Source organism: Cantharellus anzutake (assembly GCF_015039405.1).
Source record: "Cantharellus anzutake strain C23 chromosome Unknown EI90scaffold_14, whole genome shotgun sequence".
Lineage (NCBI taxonomy): Eukaryota > Fungi > Basidiomycota > Agaricomycetes > Cantharellales > Hydnaceae > Cantharellus > Cantharellus anzutake.
The window spans coordinates 1,397,872-1,416,161 of record NW_024066964.1 but is presented as its reverse complement, the minus strand read 5'-3'; the positions used below and the strand labels follow the sequence as shown (position 1 = coordinate 1,416,161).

General features: G+C 48.8%; 5 protein-coding genes across 5 annotated transcripts; 2 read left to right on the top strand and 3 right to left on the bottom strand.

Annotated features, from left to right (window-relative positions):
* Window positions 1-2,445: 2,445 nt before the first annotated feature.
* Window positions 2,446-5,097, bottom strand: EI90DRAFT_3120960 (uncharacterized protein; the record flags this gene model as incomplete). Its single annotated transcript, XM_039063350.1, has 10 exons — window positions 2,446-2,634; window positions 2,690-3,186; window positions 3,257-3,343; window positions 3,400-3,584; window positions 3,635-3,957; window positions 4,025-4,194; window positions 4,250-4,565; window positions 4,616-4,670; window positions 4,731-4,873; window positions 4,933-5,097. The coding sequence occupies 10 exons, from the start codon at window positions 5,095-5,097 to the stop codon at window positions 2,446-2,448; spliced, it is 2,130 nt and encodes a 709-aa protein (XP_038918498.1).
* A 3,774-nt stretch (window positions 5,098-8,871) lies between these two features.
* Window positions 8,872-10,844, bottom strand: EI90DRAFT_3144960 (uncharacterized protein; the record flags this gene model as incomplete). Its single annotated transcript, XM_039065209.1, has 8 exons — window positions 8,872-8,965; window positions 9,031-9,080; window positions 9,131-9,191; window positions 9,257-9,361; window positions 9,482-9,749; window positions 9,914-10,175; window positions 10,217-10,438; window positions 10,491-10,844. The coding sequence occupies 8 exons, from the start codon at window positions 10,842-10,844 to the stop codon at window positions 8,872-8,874; spliced, it is 1,416 nt and encodes a 471-aa protein (XP_038918497.1).
* Window positions 10,845-10,935: 91 nt separating this feature from the next.
* EI90DRAFT_3049361 (uncharacterized protein) lies at window positions 10,936-13,525 on the top strand. Its single transcript, XM_039059689.1, has 10 exons — window positions 10,936-11,034; window positions 11,159-11,276; window positions 11,330-11,419; window positions 11,475-11,578; window positions 11,636-11,713; window positions 11,774-11,862; window positions 11,917-12,047; window positions 12,098-12,186; window positions 12,237-12,346; window positions 12,404-13,525. The coding sequence occupies exons 1-10, from the start codon at window positions 10,952-10,954 to the stop codon at window positions 13,216-13,218; spliced, it is 1,707 nt and encodes a 568-aa protein (XP_038918496.1). The 5' UTR covers window positions 10,936-10,951; the 3' UTR covers window positions 13,219-13,525.
* A 48-nt stretch (window positions 13,526-13,573) lies between these two features.
* Window positions 13,574-16,455, bottom strand: EI90DRAFT_3176972 (oligopeptide transporter; the record flags this gene model as incomplete). The annotated part of the gene is made up of 7 exons (XM_039066349.1): window positions 13,574-14,366; window positions 14,432-14,659; window positions 14,743-15,539; window positions 15,602-15,975; window positions 16,092-16,200; window positions 16,258-16,289; window positions 16,360-16,455. 7 exons carry the CDS (start codon window positions 16,453-16,455, stop codon window positions 13,996-13,998), a joined length of 2,007 nt encoding a protein of 668 aa, XP_038918495.1. The 3' UTR covers window positions 13,574-13,995.
* A 734-nt stretch (window positions 16,456-17,189) lies between these two features.
* On the top strand, window positions 17,190-18,176 carry EI90DRAFT_3049350 (uncharacterized protein). The gene has a single exon (XM_039059688.1). The coding sequence runs from the start codon at window positions 17,565-17,567 to the stop codon at window positions 17,775-17,777; it is 213 nt and encodes a 70-aa protein (XP_038918494.1). The 5' UTR covers window positions 17,190-17,564; the 3' UTR covers window positions 17,778-18,176.
* The last annotated feature ends 114 nt before the right edge of the window (window positions 18,177-18,290 follow it).

Here is an 18,290-nt window from a genome sequence, read left to right as displayed (position 1 = left end):
TCTGGCTCGGACTGAACGACTTCATTTAGAAAGGATCGAACAATCATGCACAATACTAAGGCGGGAACGGACTTCGCGCGAGCAAGACAAGCCGACGAGCAGTGTATTTCAGGGTGCAGAGACAAAAACCCAAGACAGGCGTCACGTCTCGGCCCGAAATTTCACTCATGGCACCAGCGGCCATAGGGCTGAACCCTCCTCTTTGATTGGGAGCGTTGATGGTGATGATTCACACATTGTCGCAGGTGCACGAATCATCATACATACGTACTCGGACGCATATATTCCCCAACCCCGTTTTCGGCCAGCTAGTTAGGGATCTACTACCGACCAGGTGAGAAATGGTTACCACTCTGCTCACAATATGTATGAGCATTGATGGGAAGAGCACTGGGATCGAAGGCACGTTCCATGGCTTTAGCCGTTTCGTAGCGAGCGACAGTCAACATTAGCCGGTAATACTCTTGGTCGTATCCACGATAAATTAATAATTCTCAACAACGAGACACCTTGTGTGCCACCCTCTAGATAATTGTATCTACTGGGAGCCCGAATAATTCAAGCGCCCCAACTTGGATAAAATATCTGATTAGGTGGTTACTGTCTATCATGCTGCTAGATGGTTTCTAACAGGCATCTCTACACCAGCCCGTTTACAATTACAGCGGCATGCGAAAAATTCGGCGCATCTAATCTCCATCTGATCATCTCTTGACGATTCAGCACAGTGGGGACGTAAATCGCGGTAGATAACACCGTGCGACCCAGGTTTTTTTCCTTGGTACAATACTCCGAGTATTTTACCTGGAATCTCAAGCATCTTACCAGGGATCCCATCATAAAATACTTCAAATTTCACCTGGGTTTCCCGGTGTTTTGTTACCGCGATTTACTTCCCATTGTGTTGGGGGGGCTAATCGAGTGCTGATTGCCATATCAGGCTGTAGGCGCTAAAGCAGTGATCCAATTAGTTGCCATTTTTGGGTCGTCGCCAGGCTTTCCTGAGTCATTCATCCAATTTACTTTGCATGCTAACGAGCCAATTCGACTCACTAGGGCATATTCACAGGGTCATGACATGGACGGTGGAGGGATGGTTACTCCAAACGGAATTAGGGGCTGCTGATTTGGATATCTCCGCTCCAACTTGTTTCTGATGCCGTCGAGTCTCTCCTGCTGCAAGTCTTTCGGGATAACCAATAGTGTGGTTCTATACTAGTCCCGCTCTCCTCTGGCTCCCAGTGTAATCCGGTTACCCGTTTAGCCTGCGCGCTGTGCGCTCTGTCCTCAACAACACTGGAGATATGAATCTTTGACTCAAAATCCCCATTTTTTCCCCGCCTATATCAGAGCCTGGCCCAACTCCTAGTACCTGCACGTCATCCTTATTTCAGACGCCGTCGGAAGAATAATATTTGTCGTGTACACACGCGTTCCTTGTTGCCGAGGCTTGTAGATTCAAGAGGATCTTCCTACTATAAGAGCCAGAAGCGAATGGATATGAACCGACGCTATAGCGCGTGTGGTTCCGGGCTGAAGCAGATCGGGGTTTTCAGCCATGGTAGAGGGCGAACAAGTTCGGTGGGCCATCGAAGGGGGTTCGGCTGGTTGTGATCGATGGGTGCCAAACTTAGGTGCTTCTTGATTCCGATGCAGATGCGTTGAGATAACAAACGATCCCAATGTATCTGAACCAGATACGGCACTCCTAGGGACAGTGGAGCTTGTGGAGCAGAAGTGAACTGAGCAAACCATGGCCGACAGACATGGGAAGAGCCGATCAACAATGCTTCCTCCAGTAGCGACCTACCCTAACTTGGGGCACTCACTCCGGCGAATGTAATTAAATGCGGAGTATTTTCTCAGTCTGGAGTTCGTTCACGCTAATCCAACAGTCATTTCGTAGCCTAGCTAGATAGTAGCCAGATGACGCTAGCGGAGGTTCTTTGCACCGCACCGCAACCGCTTGCAATTTACTGGGCCTGACCAAAGTGCTCTGGGTTCCTTTTGGTCATGAGGATGTGTTACTCCGAGAACGTCCGGCGTACGTCACAGTGCGTCGCGAGACTGGCTGTCGTGCACAGATACTGGTAATTGCATGACTGACTATCACATGAACAGCGCTTGCCATACATTAGGACGCTGCCCTCGACATTGTTATGGCTTTCGTGGTGCCGCAGCTTTCAACCATCGTATACATGCATGGTAATTTTGGGCCTCGAGCTCAGATCTACAGCTCTGATTTCGGCACAGAAAAGTCCCCACGCATAACTCCACCAATTCTGCGGTGATCGTCTTGCATGTTGGTATGTGCTGTGGGGAATTGTAAACACGGCCAAGTTGAGAGAGCTAAGATGGATTCGTTGATATTTGTACATTTGGTACCTGATTCTTACAGACGGAGCAGGCTACTTGATGAATCTGGTGTGAACTCTGGACTCCATCTTAAAGTTTTGGGAAGAAGAGATCTCCAGACTTGATCTCGATGTTGCGATATTTACCTTTTCCAATCCTGAAGTCGAAGTGATCCTCAGACGTCGGTTCGAGAGTAACGACTCTTGACACGACTTCTGCGTTGAACCCCAGTTCGGTCCGTTTACCCGGCTCGCCCAAATCCACCAAGGTACCATCCACCTGTTATGCCAGCGAATTCAATGTCTACTTTCGTCATCAAGGAGGCTCACCGTACCCTTTGGAGACCAAGATGCAAGCCTTCTCGCAGATAGTCTTCCACCATATCTGGACTCAGGTTTCGAACAGCGGATGTAAGGTCCACGAAGCCCTGAATAGGGATGTTCTCATGAGAACGACAATTCTCACAATCTTTCGGCAAATAGGTGACGAAAACGTCATAGGTCCCCACAAGGTCCTTGCTTGTAAACCAAGATTGGGGGTCTTTTGGTAATTGATTGAGGAAAACAACGACAGAGAAGCTTTGATCAATAGCGAACGGCTTGATTCGGAAACGTATAGACCACGAGGTAAGGGAAGAGTTTTGACTAATGCCCTTGAAGAGTTGTACAGTTGAGGTGGCGTACAATGAGTCAACCTTATTTCGAATGTGAACTTGTAGATCCCCCTCAGCTGCGCCCTGATACTCAGGGTAGGTATAATTGAAGACTTCGTGAGAATGCATCAAGTCCGAACTCCAGTACGAACGTTCTGAATTCCAGAACGGAGTAAGGTCTAAAATAGGGTTAACCCAAAATGACGTTCGAATACAATGTGAGCTTGCCTTCTCTGGCCGCGGGCTCACGAACCCATTGGTCTTCATGCAGTGTTTTCCACAGAGACAACAGTCGATCGATCTGAGAATGATGCAGGTAGAACATTGGGTCAAAGGCTACGATTGGGCTTGAGAGATCAGAGGAATATGGAGACTGAAAAGGTCTTTCATACCTCCACACGGACCGGCAAAATGTCCGAGGCGTCCGACATGAAGGTGAATGGAGTCATGTATAGCCTCCAAACTGTTGGTGGCACCGAGGTCGGTTTGCCCTTTATTGCTAAAGTCCTCCCAATTGTTAATATGAAACAATTTGTATGTTTGTTCAGTGAGTTGCTTTTGCGCCTTAGCCATGCGGCTTTCGAATGAGGAGTCAGCAAGCAGCAAAAGAAACGCGCGGACCCTTACTCTCTAATATCTTTGTTGGGCGTATCGCTGTAGGGATGCCTGATGGTTCTCGTCCACTCTTTATGTTCTGTGGGGAACGTTCCCGTCGACCTGTAACCGGTTCTGAATGCGTAGTAAAGGAAGGGGTTCTCTACATGTCTTGGCCCCGCTGGCGTGATGATACGCACAGTCTGACGACTGAGCAGCAATTCAGGGGGCACAGCTCCGCCATCCCTCGCCCAGTCCCAGAATGGTTGGCGGAGATCCGTTGCAGCGTTCAGCCATTTATCCCCTTCCTCTCTGTATTTCTGCGCAATTTCTAGAGCGTGTTCATGGATGAGTTGCTACATCATGCAATGAGTTAAATTATTTGAGGCTGACAATGGGACAAGCTTCAAAATTTATACTGACTTCAAAGAGCACGACGTACGCTCTATGCCAAGTTGGGAATAGAGGTGAGGCATGTCTGCAGTATACGCCCTCGCCTCCGGACTGATTCCAGGGCACGAGAGGGAGACCATGAAGCCCACAAACTTGGTAGTATGACGCCATCTTATCTTCCGGTGTCTTTTGCAATTTTTCTGGACCATAATAGAGGTAAGTGGGAAGTTTCTACGGGAAGAACATCTAACCCACTCAGTGCTTGCACATAGAGGGAGAACATTTTCTCGTTCTTAATGAATTCGCGGATCTCGAGTCGGGCGGGGATCGGTCGCGGTCTTAATGTGTCCCCTGATGGGAGCTGTGGACCGGGTTCCGCGGGAAATAGAGGGCCAGATCGAACACCCGTAACGATGATCTTGTCGGCAGCTTGAGGATATATGGGCCCTGGGTCATCATCGCCATCAGAGTCCGTACTAGTACTAGTAGACGATGGCGCCGCTGGTTGAGACGTCTTCGCAATAAAGCTAACTAACTGTCCCTCTCGAGGAACCCTACCCTTAACTTCGATCTATAGCAATGTGAACTATTTTTGATCTTTTCAAACCTGGCTTGACCTACTCGGGTGTGTCCCTGCGTGAAAGTCCAAGCTTTCCCGTTTGTATGGTGAATGCGGCTGCAGAACCCATCGATTCAGCACGGGTACTCAAGTTCGGTGTAGTGAAGGGGTTCCTACCAACCAGCAGCTGACCAGAGGATTCTCCATCGAAACGCCCTGCTTGCATCTACAAGTTCTATACCATGATTATCCATGCCGGCCTGAGGAGCCGTAAACTTTCCGTCCGAATGACAAATCTTCCCATCTGGGAAAATATGAAACTGAAGGTGTCGTTGTGTTAGGATGTACCATAAATTGGAACAGAACACCCTCAACCCACAGCTTGCTCTACTTTCGGGTTTCTGGGATCGAAGTCGCCAGCCACTAAGACATCAGATTCAGCGCTCTTTTCTGCCACAATGTTATCCGCCAGCACAATGTAAGATCGAGGAGGGAGAGTCATGGGAGGCTCCAAAATGCGAAGAGGCGCGACAGTTTCAGCCATGGTGGACACAGGTCGTGGCCAAACAGAGAACCGAAGGGAACGTCTTAAGGTTGCGATCGGGCCAGCTCGAGTGTTTTATAGCCTGGAGATTGTTCTATTCAAGTGTATACGACAAATTACGCATGATAAAAAAGGATGCCAGTGTAAGTACATGAACATCGTACACCGCTCTGGGGATGGAGCTTACGGACCAAAACCGAGCTGAGAAACTTCTGAGCTAGTGAGCACGATGGACCCGCATCGATTGCTGGCCATTCCATCGAATCGCCATCACTACCGACATGATATGCTATGAATTGGGCAGATCAGCAGCAAGAAGCAAGATTCGTAACAAAAAGCCAGGTAGAATCTGGTCTAGATTCCGATCCGGTGCAGCCCAGCGATCAGGCAGAATAGAACGATCGTTTGTTAGACTGAGCATCGCATATTGTAGCGGTGCATTGGGAAATGTATATGATTATTGCAGTTGCAGCAATTTTTTTCGGTAACTCACCTCATATATGAAGCATCCTCCGCACAGCGACATCTACATGTCTGGCTGACAACAACATGCTGAGCTTCCTCAATCATGGCACTTAATGATGACATTCCGCCATCCACAATAGACGTGATTTGGCTAAATCCCGCAGAACAATACGCAGAATAACATGGAGCGGTTTGCATCGGGATTGTACACGCGGCCACTAGCGCCTCGATAACCCACTAGTTGCTGCACTAGTGCTTGCTAGTCTATACGCACACGTAGTATTAGGCAGGTGACCAACCTTTATTGTAGCATACGGCTGCTGCATCTGCGGTAATTTCGTAGATCGATCATCAGCAAATTGTCCATGTTCAGTTTGGTCACTTCTGCTGGATATGTCCGCCAGAAGTGGCCAAACTGGCCAAAGTAAAATAAACCGGTCCCTCCAATAGGGCTGAACTCAATGGTTTCAAGCACAATTTCCACAGTTGAAAACAATTAAGTTTGGCCCTGAAATTGAATTGGAGGCAGCAGAAGTGGCCAAACTGAACATGGACAATTTGCTAATGATGCTTCGGCCTTGTTGGTGGTGCATGGCCGGGAGAGACTCGCACGTTAGAGAACAAGCTAAGTCTGGGATATCATGGACATCCGCCGATCGTGAATATGTCTCTGGCTAAGCGAAGCCGGCCTGACGTTTGGGGAGAAACACGGCCAAGCCTGGTCCGACATTAAATCACGCAGTAATTCTATTCCATCAGACAGCCTTACTGTTGTCCTGTAGTGACTCAGTGCAGGGGGCCACCTCACGCCGCACTGCTGCTGGACCACTGGGACCCCGGCGCTAATTCTGTTCACCCAAATTGGGGAATCGATCTCGCCAACTCTGTTAGGACAAGTTCTAGGAAGCCGAATGTCCTCAGGTGAACAGTTTGCAGACGTTGAGTATCTAGACCAGTCTTTTAATACAGACCACTGTTTGTGTTGGCGGATAAGTATCCAATGCAGGAACGTGTCACTAATTTATGCAGCTGCGGAATCCCAAGATTACTCGCTCGAACTTGCATCGCAGAACAGTACCATGATGCGATTCTTGGAACGATACGCAAGGTTCGCACACGTGGAACCACCCCATTCTTACTTCCCTATCGGGGGTATCACAGAATCTCTCCATCAGTATGTATCGGCGGCCTATTGTGGAGTTCAGTGCTAGATTGAGCTCCCTGCGCTGTTGCTCCCGAATTGCACTCTCGCAGTACACCTACACCTAATAATTCTTTATATCAATGATTTTTCCAAATCGCCCACCCATCAAGACATATACTATAAAGCACCGCTCAAGTTGGGTTCATTGTGACTTGCAGGCCTCCTCTTGCTACTAAGCAATCATGGCTCAACGCTATAATATCGTGCTAAAGTCTGACAATGAGAGGCTTGCGGCCGAAAAGGCCTCCGGGTCTGATTCCTTGATCGCTGGCCGCTATGACAAGAGTAATCCAGACCAAGTTGTACGTTGAGTAACCTAGTGTCGGGAACATCTCAACGATACTCCAGTTCGACATTTATCCGGATGGGAGGATTCTCCATTCGAAGGACACGCACCCCGACAGGTACGATGGTGTAATAGTGCTCAAGAGTGAAGAATATACGTGGATCATCGAGGGGTCGGATCCCAAGTGAGAACCCTCGCTACGCTGAACCATGCGTCATACTCATGTACCCGATAGGACCATCCGTCATCAGAAGAATAAAAACGTCTGGACCTTTGGAAAAGAATATGAACCAGTACGTCAAATCGAATTCGGAAAGGTCTGAGGCATTGATTCCTTATCGGGCATGTTGAAGCTCGAAATCAAACCGGAGAAAGATGCGGGCGATCGACACAAGCTTGAATTTGTTCCAGCATAACGTTCCTACCGCCACCGACGCCACTTGACGCTATAAGAGTGTTTGCTCGACTGTTGACTGAATGTATCGACTGTTACGTCCTTTTTTGCATAGTATTTGTTTGCAAATTTCCCTCTGGTTGCGCTCCGTTTTCTCGGTGTCGCCCTCCAACAGTTTGGCTAAGGGGGATCTAACGGTCTACATTCGAAATAAGGTCAACTCATTGTACGGCCACTTGACCGCACAACTCTTCAGGGGCATTAGTCCAAACTCTTCCCTTACCTCGTGGTCTATCCGCTTCCGAATTACAGCAAGGTGCAAAAAAATCGGCGCACCCGAATGACCGCGAAGTCATGTGATCGTCCAAAAATGGCAGCAAATAAATGACACCAGGTATGGTCACATGATTCATTTGGCTATTCATCCAAATTGGATGCGCCGTTTTTTTGCACCTTGCTGTAAGCCGTTCGATGTCGTTGTTTTCCTCAACAACAGGTGGATGGTACCCTGGTGGATTTGGGCAAGCGCAGGCAAATAAATGGCACGCCATTGAATTGTTAATGACTCAAGGGGTTTGACGTCTCGTGATTATATCGGCACCTGAACAACATTGCACCACCACTCCTTACCAGTGAGTCCGGTCACGGCCACGCTCAAAAGGAACGAACACCATGAAATCCGTCAGTATATAGAAAACCACCCAATTCTGAGTTAACGGACTTCCCGCCTTGAGAATGTGTCCACACCAGCCTAGCAAGAGCAAGTGTCTCGATAAACCAATGACAAACTCCATCACTTAGAGGGCTATTATGTGTCCATTAGAGCTATATACTCTGAGGGTCATTTGCCGCGACAGAATCATTCAACCGCAGAAAGCCTGTCAGACCCCTTCGCAGAGGCGCCAGGAGTGTATCTGGTAGTCAACTGCCTGCCGTGCCGAGGGGCGCATTCGTTTCATGATACTATCCTGTAGCTCCGCCAAATCCCGTGTGAGATGGATGAATACTCAATGTGACACAGTACAGGCTAGTCAGTAGTGTGTCGAATTTAATCAATCTAGGCTCGGCTGCAGAGAAAGTGGTGCGCGTCATGACAAACGCAGGGTAACGAGTGCAGCATGTCCAGTTGACGAATGACAGTGGCGTTCGTGCCAAAACTGCCGAGGATGGCCACCACTCTTGCAAACAAGGCATTTGCTCGCTAGTCTGTCGCGGCAGTGACCAATTGGGCTGGAGACTCGTGAATATTAGGTTCACACTACTCGCGCCATGGGATCGAAACCCTTACGTTTCAGGGTCGACACCGGTGTGATCTGCTTCGATTTTTTGTCTAAACCGTTCGACACAACCCAATGCCGCACTCTTGTGACACACAAACCCGAGGCGAACAGAAATGATGAGGCAGTCAAATGCGCTTAGGGAGACTTACAGATCGAGCGTCGCGCGGGCATCTTCTAACGATGAATGGCCGGTAGAGCCATCTCCAGATTGAATTGTCCTATCCAAATATACCTTTGCGCTTTGGAACATGATTAATGGAGGTTTCGTGGGAAAAAAGTTGGAAGACGCCCACAAAATACCTACAGATTCCGTAGACTACGCCGATAAGGAAGCCCCGAAGAGTGAGCGTAAATCTGACGAACCGTCAGAAAGTCAGACCGAACCACTGAGTAATGCGACATACAGCGGACGTATCGACGATGCGGTGGTGAACTAAACGAAGCGCCTTCAGGTCGTTTTCTAATCTATCACAGTTGTTTTTCAGATGAGTGCACCGAGATGGTGGTCGCTGAATCATAACAGTACTCACGCATGTCCAATTATGATCGTATCTGGCCCAATATATGAACGTAGAGCAGCCCGTATATGGTCTAGATCGTACACTGCTTTATCGAGCGAAGTGATGCCTGAAAATCTGCTCCGAATAAATAAATAAATATCAAACTACGAAGCAATCGGGGATGCATCTACCTTGTATTGAAGTCTCTGTTCATATCTATGATCAGTGAATATCCTACCTCGCTTGTGGACTCACAGCACATGAACACCTTCGTTCATACGGACAAGCTCATCCAGAATCAGTTCACCCTTCCCATCCACCATTGTGACACGAGCGCAGGACATTCCTGCAGTCGTATAAATCATTTCACAATCAATAGAGCAGACCTCGAGGATGTCCTCCTTGTCGTTCGTTATGGTCTCCGAAGAGAGGGAAATGAAGGGATGGCGGGAATGGAGGGCCTCTGTATCTTTTTCATTGAATACATGCGGTCCGCGATCGCAGCCTTGTGACCCTTCCAGTCCTCCGCAGCATCATGGATCGCCTCTCGGAGACCTGTAAGCTTGTCAATAAAACGGTAAGCTCTAAATCACCATTGGAACTCGCCTCCCGTTTTCTTCCGGAACGGGGCTTTCCAGTGGTAAACGCATTGGTCCAAAGAGGGGGTTTCTTCAACCATAAATGGACTCTTGCACCGTTCGCACATTACAGTCCCTCCTACCTCAGGAAGTTTGCCCTCGAGTGGCACATCTAGGAGGTATCCCATTGTCTCCATATCGCGCCGTGAGAGTAAGACCGTGGACAAATGAGATGGGAGAATTTCGATGGGGGTTGCTGAGGCGCCTTTCTCCTGACGTTCCGCACACTCAGCTATTGTACCAATCGAGGGATGAAATTTGGAATCCGGAGGTGGTCTTTTTTGGATACTCGAAACGGCGGAAATAATTGCCTGTACAATGGAATGATGTTAAATAGGGTCGCGTGAAACACAAGTGAGAAAGTCCGTTCATTTCGATACGTCTTCTGGCTCGTCTTGGCGTATATTTCCTCTTCTTGCGCTATCGCATGCTTCCCAGGGAGGGAGGGAGATGACGCGAGAATCCGCATGTAGAGATGACGGAAGGTATCATACAGAAGATTCAACATGGCCTGGCGCTGGTTGATCGCAATCTTAGATCGCGCGGGATTTGCTGTGATTTTAGGGGTCCCAGACTAGAAAGAATTTCTGTGAGCGCACGTAACGCAGATGGGATCTCAGACAGACCGAAGTCGTTGGATAACTTGTTGTAACGCGCTGAACTTTGTTTGGTGGTTCAATAGTGCCTCTGCTCGAAGAAGCGGGGACGTCGTCAGCCCCCCGCTTGCGCGAGAGGGTCCCTATTGAGGCAGAGTTGGGTATAGTGTCGGCTGTCCTTGTTGTGCTTGATGCAGTCCGCTGATTGGGACGACTATCTACAGGCGGTACAGCTACTGGCTTAAACTCCAGCAAGCTTGAAACAAGAGAGACGGATTTTGGCAGCTCATCCATTGCTTTGTGGGAGAATGGGCAAGGGTTCCGTGAACACAAAGATGACTCGGGACATGGAAGAGATGAGAAGAGGCTTTTGGGTGCAAACATAGTGCCTCAGGCTCAAGTGTGATCGCGGTCGGATGCAAAGTGTCTCTGGAATTTGGCGGAAATCCCGACCTTCAATTCCCATTTCCAAATTCGCCGCCTCCCCGGATATGGGTAGGGTAACCGACGACGTAGATGCCCACACCGTGAACAATGGTGGGGACAATACTGGAAGTTGCTTCGTTGACGAAAGGTAAGCCGAGCGCCCGTGCGTCAATTCCTTGTCCCAAATCATAAAATGGAATAACGTCAAACGTGGCGCAGTATACCCAGCGAGACAACAAAAGCGAGCAGTTCCACTCGTCTCGCAAGAAGAGGGTGAAGGAGTCTTCTACTACCGCGTCAAAACCTAAACGTCAACCAGCAGCCACTACTGGTCGTCGGCAGGGTCGACTTGCCAACTTAATGAAGATGCCAGTAGACATCTTCGCGGAGGTGATGTGGCATCACTTCATTCATCATTCTATTCCCTAATATGTTAGCTCCAGATTGTCGGGCACCTGGAACCAATTGACCTATTGCACCTAGCACGCACGACGAAGTTCATTCGTTCAATTCTTATGTCTAAATCTTCCAAGGTGAGCACTCGCAGGATCACTTCATTCTCTGTTGATTCTGAAAATATAACGCAAGTTGATGTGGAAGAGAGCCAGGGGGTCGCTAGATGGCTTCCCGCCCTGCCCACCGGACCTCTGCGAACCAGAATACGCCAGCCTGGTATTTGAAACTCGTTGCATGTAAGAACGGATCCGTGACAAGTGGCATCAAACATGACCTTTATATCGGTATCTCAGGATTTGTCATATGAACCGCGCGCAACTCATGGACTGTGTCTTGAGAACCCGGGCTTGCAAAGCACACATGCCAGAGCTGTGAGTCGCAATGCGTCCATTGTTTCCCACCAGAACTACAATGCCCTAACTTTCAACTAGACAATGCCCTTCATTCCCTTTCATCCTGTACGAGTTCGAGGTTGAAGAAATGTATTATGATGTTCTTTACTCGATGATGCCCAAGAATCGTTCGTATGAGGACCCACCAGACTTCTTCCAGCGCTGATGCTTATTTATGCCAGAATTGGGTTACCTGAGCAGAAAAGAAGTATACACAATTATCCCGAAATATCTGTCGCTGGTAGGGGGCGACGAACAAATCCTGAATTCCTATGTCGAGGAGATGAAGGTCCGTGCCACTCAGATTGAGGAGGTCAGTTAGTCTGTTCCTTCCATAACACCTGCCAAAATGCCTTTTTCTAGCATGGTCTCCAGCTCCAGAATTGGCGTTCGGCTCAAGCTGCTCAAAGGTACGAACGTAAAAAAGATGCAATCCAAGGCAGAAAGGAGAGGTAGGGACGCTTCACTCGTGTGCAGAAACCCCAACCAAACCTCTTGACAGTATCTTTCAAAAACTGCGCGAGCTTGGATATGAAGATGTGGACATCACGCTTTCAACGGATCGGGAGTACAACCGCTTCCTTGATCAACCGGCGGCTCTTACTCCAATTAGTGAGGCAGTTGTCCATGGATTTGTTTCACATATCTCAAATTGATTTTGCTTCCAAGTTTGGCGTCGCATCGAGCCTGCGCTCGTAAAGATCCTCGAAGCTCGCCGGCAGCGCCGTCTTGACTTGGAGAAACTAGAGCGAAAAGTAGATCGTCGACGCGATATCAGGTTACATGTGGAAAGATCCGCCCTTAAGGTCGTGGAACTCAAACAGCATGAGCCTTTCCACTCGGACTGCTGGCAAGAAACTTTCCCCCGTGGTGCCTGCCTCTATAACTTGCCCTCTGTTATCCCGTTGGTTGAAACCGATAACCCAAGTGTTACAAGGGAGGAGTGGGAGTCTCAAGAAACTCAATTTCTTGCAGAAGCTCGCCCATATCAACTCCGCACACGGAGGTTCTTGGCGGCTGTAGCGCGCAATGAGCCCGCATCACTAGCCTTGCAGGCAGAGGAAACCCAGCAAGACTCAGGGGGGCTCGCTGAAAGCGATGAAACTGATGCTCAGCTTCTCAATCATCCTACCGCCTTATTTATCGTGGGTGCCTATGTCGATCCTTACGCCTATGGCTGCTACAGCCTGGCAGCTTACCCTGCTATTCTTTCCAACCTTGACGACGACGACGACGACGATTATTTGTTTGGTCACCTGTCGAAAATAACGATGCCAAAGGAATCGTCATCCATGGCTGAAATCCTTTTTCAACGGATACAAGCGATGGACCCCAACATGTCCACAATGACCAAGCTTTTGGAAATGAACACTGGGTTCTTATGTGGCTGCTGCAGCACGCCATTTGCGAATCCAGTGACATGGCCCCAGCTAGTATGTATTATATGGTTCAGGTATGATTGCTTGCACCAATTGGGCCATTAGGTTGCACATTTTACGGACGAAAAGCTTTGGTATGAACGGGAAAAGTGTTCCGCAGCAACGAATCATCGGTCAACTTCATCACTTCCCAACGTCCCCTTAATAGACGACCACGAGACGCCGAAGGTGATTCTCTTGCGTACGAAGGCAGAACAAGATGCCCAAAGGGAACTTGTTGCTAGTCGCGTGGAAGCCGAGTCCCCGATCATGCTCTACGAGTGTAGGCGTTGCGACCGACGAAGCGTGCATGATCCAATTTCCTTGTATTCGTGGTCAACGAAAAGCGAGCTTCAGGACCACTTGTTGACGAAGTACGTGAGATGCATCCGAATAATCATCTTGCATTCACGAAGCTTCCATAGGCATGGCATTAGTCCCGAGGAAGCTGAACATCATATGGACAAGTGGTATGATGACACTTTACATGACTACGATGGTTATGGGGACTCAGATGGTCTTGAATTCGATGACGATTTCTTCATCCCATTTCCATTCAATATGGGTTACTTTGATCCCCTGGATCCTGACTTTTGATTTATATACTCCCTGGTGAAAGCGTGACATTGCTGGTTTTGGTGATTTCCCGCACAGGTCTACGTTTCTCCTGACGCGAGAGCAACCCAAGCGAAGCCAACGAATCGTGCTCATGCGACAATCGATCCGCAGCACTGAACTGGTTAGTACAGGGACAGAACAACGAAGCGCGTGGACGGTGCCGCCTCGGGAGTTAAGGGTTTTGGTCAATCATTGAAGAAAGCACAAAATGAGCAGATGGCTCATTTAGCCACAAAACTGCATCGAGGGACATCCAATAGAGGTTCCATACACACTTCCATCAACACCAGCAATTGCTAAGATAGCATCCATGACGCCCCCCATTCCCTCACCAGCAATAAGACCGGCAGCCAGCGGGAACCCATACAAGTCGAATGAGCCCGGATTTTTGCGTTGCCAAACATGGTTAACAGTGGCGCCAACGGACATGATCATGGGGTAATAAACCTGCGGCAAGATGAAGGCAAGTCCGACAGCATTCCAATTAGGGACATAGGCCCAGTGCCTGCGGGGAATGTAAACATGCTTGACGATAATAGCGACCCCAGCGACCATGGATAATGCGATGGCCGTATAACCAGAGGAAGGTGGAATAGCTGAAAGGTGGGAACCATAAAACGCGTCAGCTTTGTGTCGCGGTGGGCGGAAAATGCAAACCCACGCAGTGTATTTGCAAGTACCGCGGTGGCGACAGCTGCCCACGCGCTAACGGCAGGCACGCTGTACGGGCAAACACCATTGTCCGGTGGATAAAGGATGCAGGGGGCGGATTTGGTGAACAATATGAACAAGGCAACGTTGAGAAAGATGGCTACAGTAGCTCCAGTGAGCTGTGCAACGAATTGGTCTTTGGGCTTAGCCCCGATCAAATGACCAGTCTTGAGATCACCTATTATTTTTTTTTGTTTTATTTTTTCAACGTTAATAACTTGCTGGCAGGTTTTTTTCCTCGAGACAAAAGATTAAACTTACCAGTCATGTCAGCAGATTGAGCGGAAGCACCAGCAGCCAAAACACCGGCCACTAGGTTGAGCGTCTGACCGGTCACCACGTCGAGTTTCTGACTTTTAGCTATCCCTCCGAAAACCAGCTGGCTCGCCTTAGCGCATGTTGATACAGGATTGAGATCCGTATCACCTGCGCTCCGTACAGCGAGGAAGGAGAGCAGGAAACCAAAGATAAGGGCGAGGACAGCTTCACCGACATTCATGTTCCATTGAGTAGTGACGATTGAGCATGTAAGGGCAATGGATATGATGAGGCCACCCAACCAAGCCCAGGAGGGAACATGGTCCTCCAGAGGGGCAGGGTCATTATCATCCTTTATCCCGCGGCCAAAGTCGGGGTCACTGCGATTGGAATTCCGATACCTCGCACAAAGTCTTGAGGACACCGACATGACCATTTTGTAAAATGCATGACGTGAGGATAGGATGACTTCAGCAAACGACGATACAACCATCATGAGCACACCTGGCCATAAAAGCCAGTAGCGTGGTGATGGGGTTTTCGAATACTTTTCGATGTCACTAAGATGAAGGGACAAATACGACCATCTGTTATCGATGCCGAGATCCATACCGACGGCAGCACCAGTGGCGATGGTTGAAGGAGCAATAATGCCCCATGCGAGGATGGCACCCATGAAGAACGACCACGAGGCGTTCATTCCTGCTAACATGCCCGCACCGTAAAAGGCAGGTGTGAATTCGATCCACCACCCATAGTTATCCAAGGAGATCATGGCGGCAAAACCGATACGGTACATGCTGTAAAAAATGAAAATGGTACAAGCAGGCGAGGAAATTAAAAGGAACAAACAACAACTTACATCCAACCGATATGCCAATCCCAGATCAAACCCGGTGCGTAACCTGCTGCAACTTTGAAACAGAATGCGGCGAGGAGGCTGTAGCCAAGCATCTTCGCCTTTTTGAAAGCATCAGTTGCGCCGCCAATCATGTGTAACTGTCTTATCGTGTAGGCAGTAGCAGAAGGTGTTGGGAAGACAAGCTTTTGCTTGAGAATGTAGTACTTGCGGAGTGGAATGACAAAGAAGACGCCATAGTAGGCAACGCAAACCGCCAAGCCAATGAGTTTCCCAATGTCATGTTGTGGAAACTCAGAGAGAAGGCCCAAACGATACATGGCGGGCACGGCGCTGACGAATATGATACCAAGACCCCCCGCAGCAGTGGCAGCCGACTATAGTATGAGCAGTGATTTCCATAGAGATGAGACAGGATGGCAAGGAAATAAGGGACGGATGAAGGAACCAACCAAAATAAGAATTAAAGCAAGGTGATCCCGACCGAGCTTACCTGAACGGTTACATTTTCCTTTGGGCCAAACTGTTTATCGCCAGTGACCCAACCAGGTCCCAGACCTCCGACGATTTTAGAAAGGGGCTTCAATATCGCAAAGCCGAAACTATCCGTGACGTCCTCGATATGAGGGTGTGGGGAAAACGTTCGATCAATGACTTACATGGCACCAAAGAGTTGTGGGGGAAGGAAATACTACAGGTCCGAGGATCGTACCAACGATGTCAGTCGAGTCGGCCCAATTGTTTATGAAGCAACGCAACACCCACCCAGTCTTTAGTCCAAGGTAAATATTGGATGCACCAACAACAGCACCTAATGCACAGCCGACGACGATACTCCGTCTATGACACACAGCCATATGTCAGGGATGATCACTAAGGAAAGGAAGAAAACAAACATTGTGAGAGTGTTCTCTTCAAAGCATATCGAAGGGTCCTCTGGGAATGGGTCACCCTTATGACGCCATGGGACTCAGACTTTTCAAAATCGTGCTGTTCCTCTGGGGTACTCATATCAGGTTGCCTATTGTCAACGCATTGTACACTATCCATGGTGCATATGACGATCGATGGGGAATGGTCCGCCTGATGAAGGGATCCTCTGACATCTTATACCGTTTTCCAACGGAAAGACAATGAAGTACACCGTGTGTACCGGAATATCTCAGCTCTGAGCTTTTTTGATGTGGTGGATAATTTGACCGGGTTATGATGGGGTATCAAGCATGTTTCCCGTGTTTACTATAATCCCTGGAAAGGGTTCATTCTTGGCCGGGCCCCGGAAGCGTCGTAAAGGCGCGAGGAGATAACAAATGTAGCACATCGCTGATACGAAAACGGATATGTCCTGCTCAAGAGCGGAGGTCGATGGACCTGTTAAGGCGTGTATCATATTCGCCGTTAGCAGTTTGACCGCATTCACGCATGACAGCGCTCCCTAAGTACTCCTACTGCTTCCACCTCCGGCCAGTTCTGAGGTTTTAGCAGCAACTGTTAGTGGATTTCTTGGATTATGCGTACGACGTGGCCAACTCACGATGTTGATGTTCAGCCTTTCCTTTCTTAGTATGCTCGCTACCATGGTTGTGCGCTATTCAGAGCGAGGTGAGATTGTACTTGCACCCCTTATCCTTTATCACAGTGTTATCCTAGCGTTATTCGATAGTCCTTCTAATAGCCATGCGGGCAGGACATCGTGAGTATAACATGAACCCAAGGGTGAGCAGATAGCAGATACACAAAAGTAATCCAGGGCCCCTGAGATGGCAAGGGATGAGGTTGTTCCATTCGTCACGCGCGTTACTGTCTGTGATCGAACCTGTCGAGCAATAGGTATGGCATGACCACATGGGGATATGGCTTCACAAAGATGTCGGTCATAAACGGGCCTAGATAGATACAGTGAGCCCAAGAGGTGTCCTTCGCCCTTTTCGGTCTCGCTAGAGAGAGGGGAATAGGTTCATGCGGTATGAGCGATCAAAGAACATTCTGCATATTCTTGGTCCGGGTCCAGGGCGCAACAGCGGGCACGTGGCCAGTATACTGGCATATTGCGAGCCCGACGGAAATGGAAGTGAAATTCAAAAATGCGTTCTGCAATGACGTAGGCAACGATGAGATTGATTTGGCATCAACGGGGAGGACCAGACTAATTAGCACTTGTAATCCTCGGGATTTTTAAAGTTGTAGTTGTATCGAGTGAAGATCCATCTGCACACACACTGGCGCGTCCTACTGCACGTTGTCAACCCCGAGCGGCATAGACTTTCATCAGAGATGGGGATTAATGCAGATCATGACTATCTGTGGCCATAGGACTCGGAAAGCGCCGTATCCCGTCTGATCTGCGAAGCTAAGCCGAGTACCGCCCAGTTAGTACTGTGGTAGGGGACTATGTAGGAACCTTGGGTGCTACAGTTCTTTCATTAGTTTTTTTTTTCCCCTTGACTCTCTACCACTTCTTTCTTTCCAAACCACGAGCACCTAACGAACAGCCAAAAAAACAGAGCGTTCTCCGCTTGTATTTCACTAGAATGTGTCGAAACGCCCTTCGAGACCACACTTGCTCAGCTATATCGTGTGGCATGGTTTAGGATTGATTCTCAGGTGCCATCTAAAGGTGCTCGATCAGGCATTTGCTTCCGGCTTAAAACCCATATATAGAAAGGATCTGATAAATGCCCCTATACTCTGC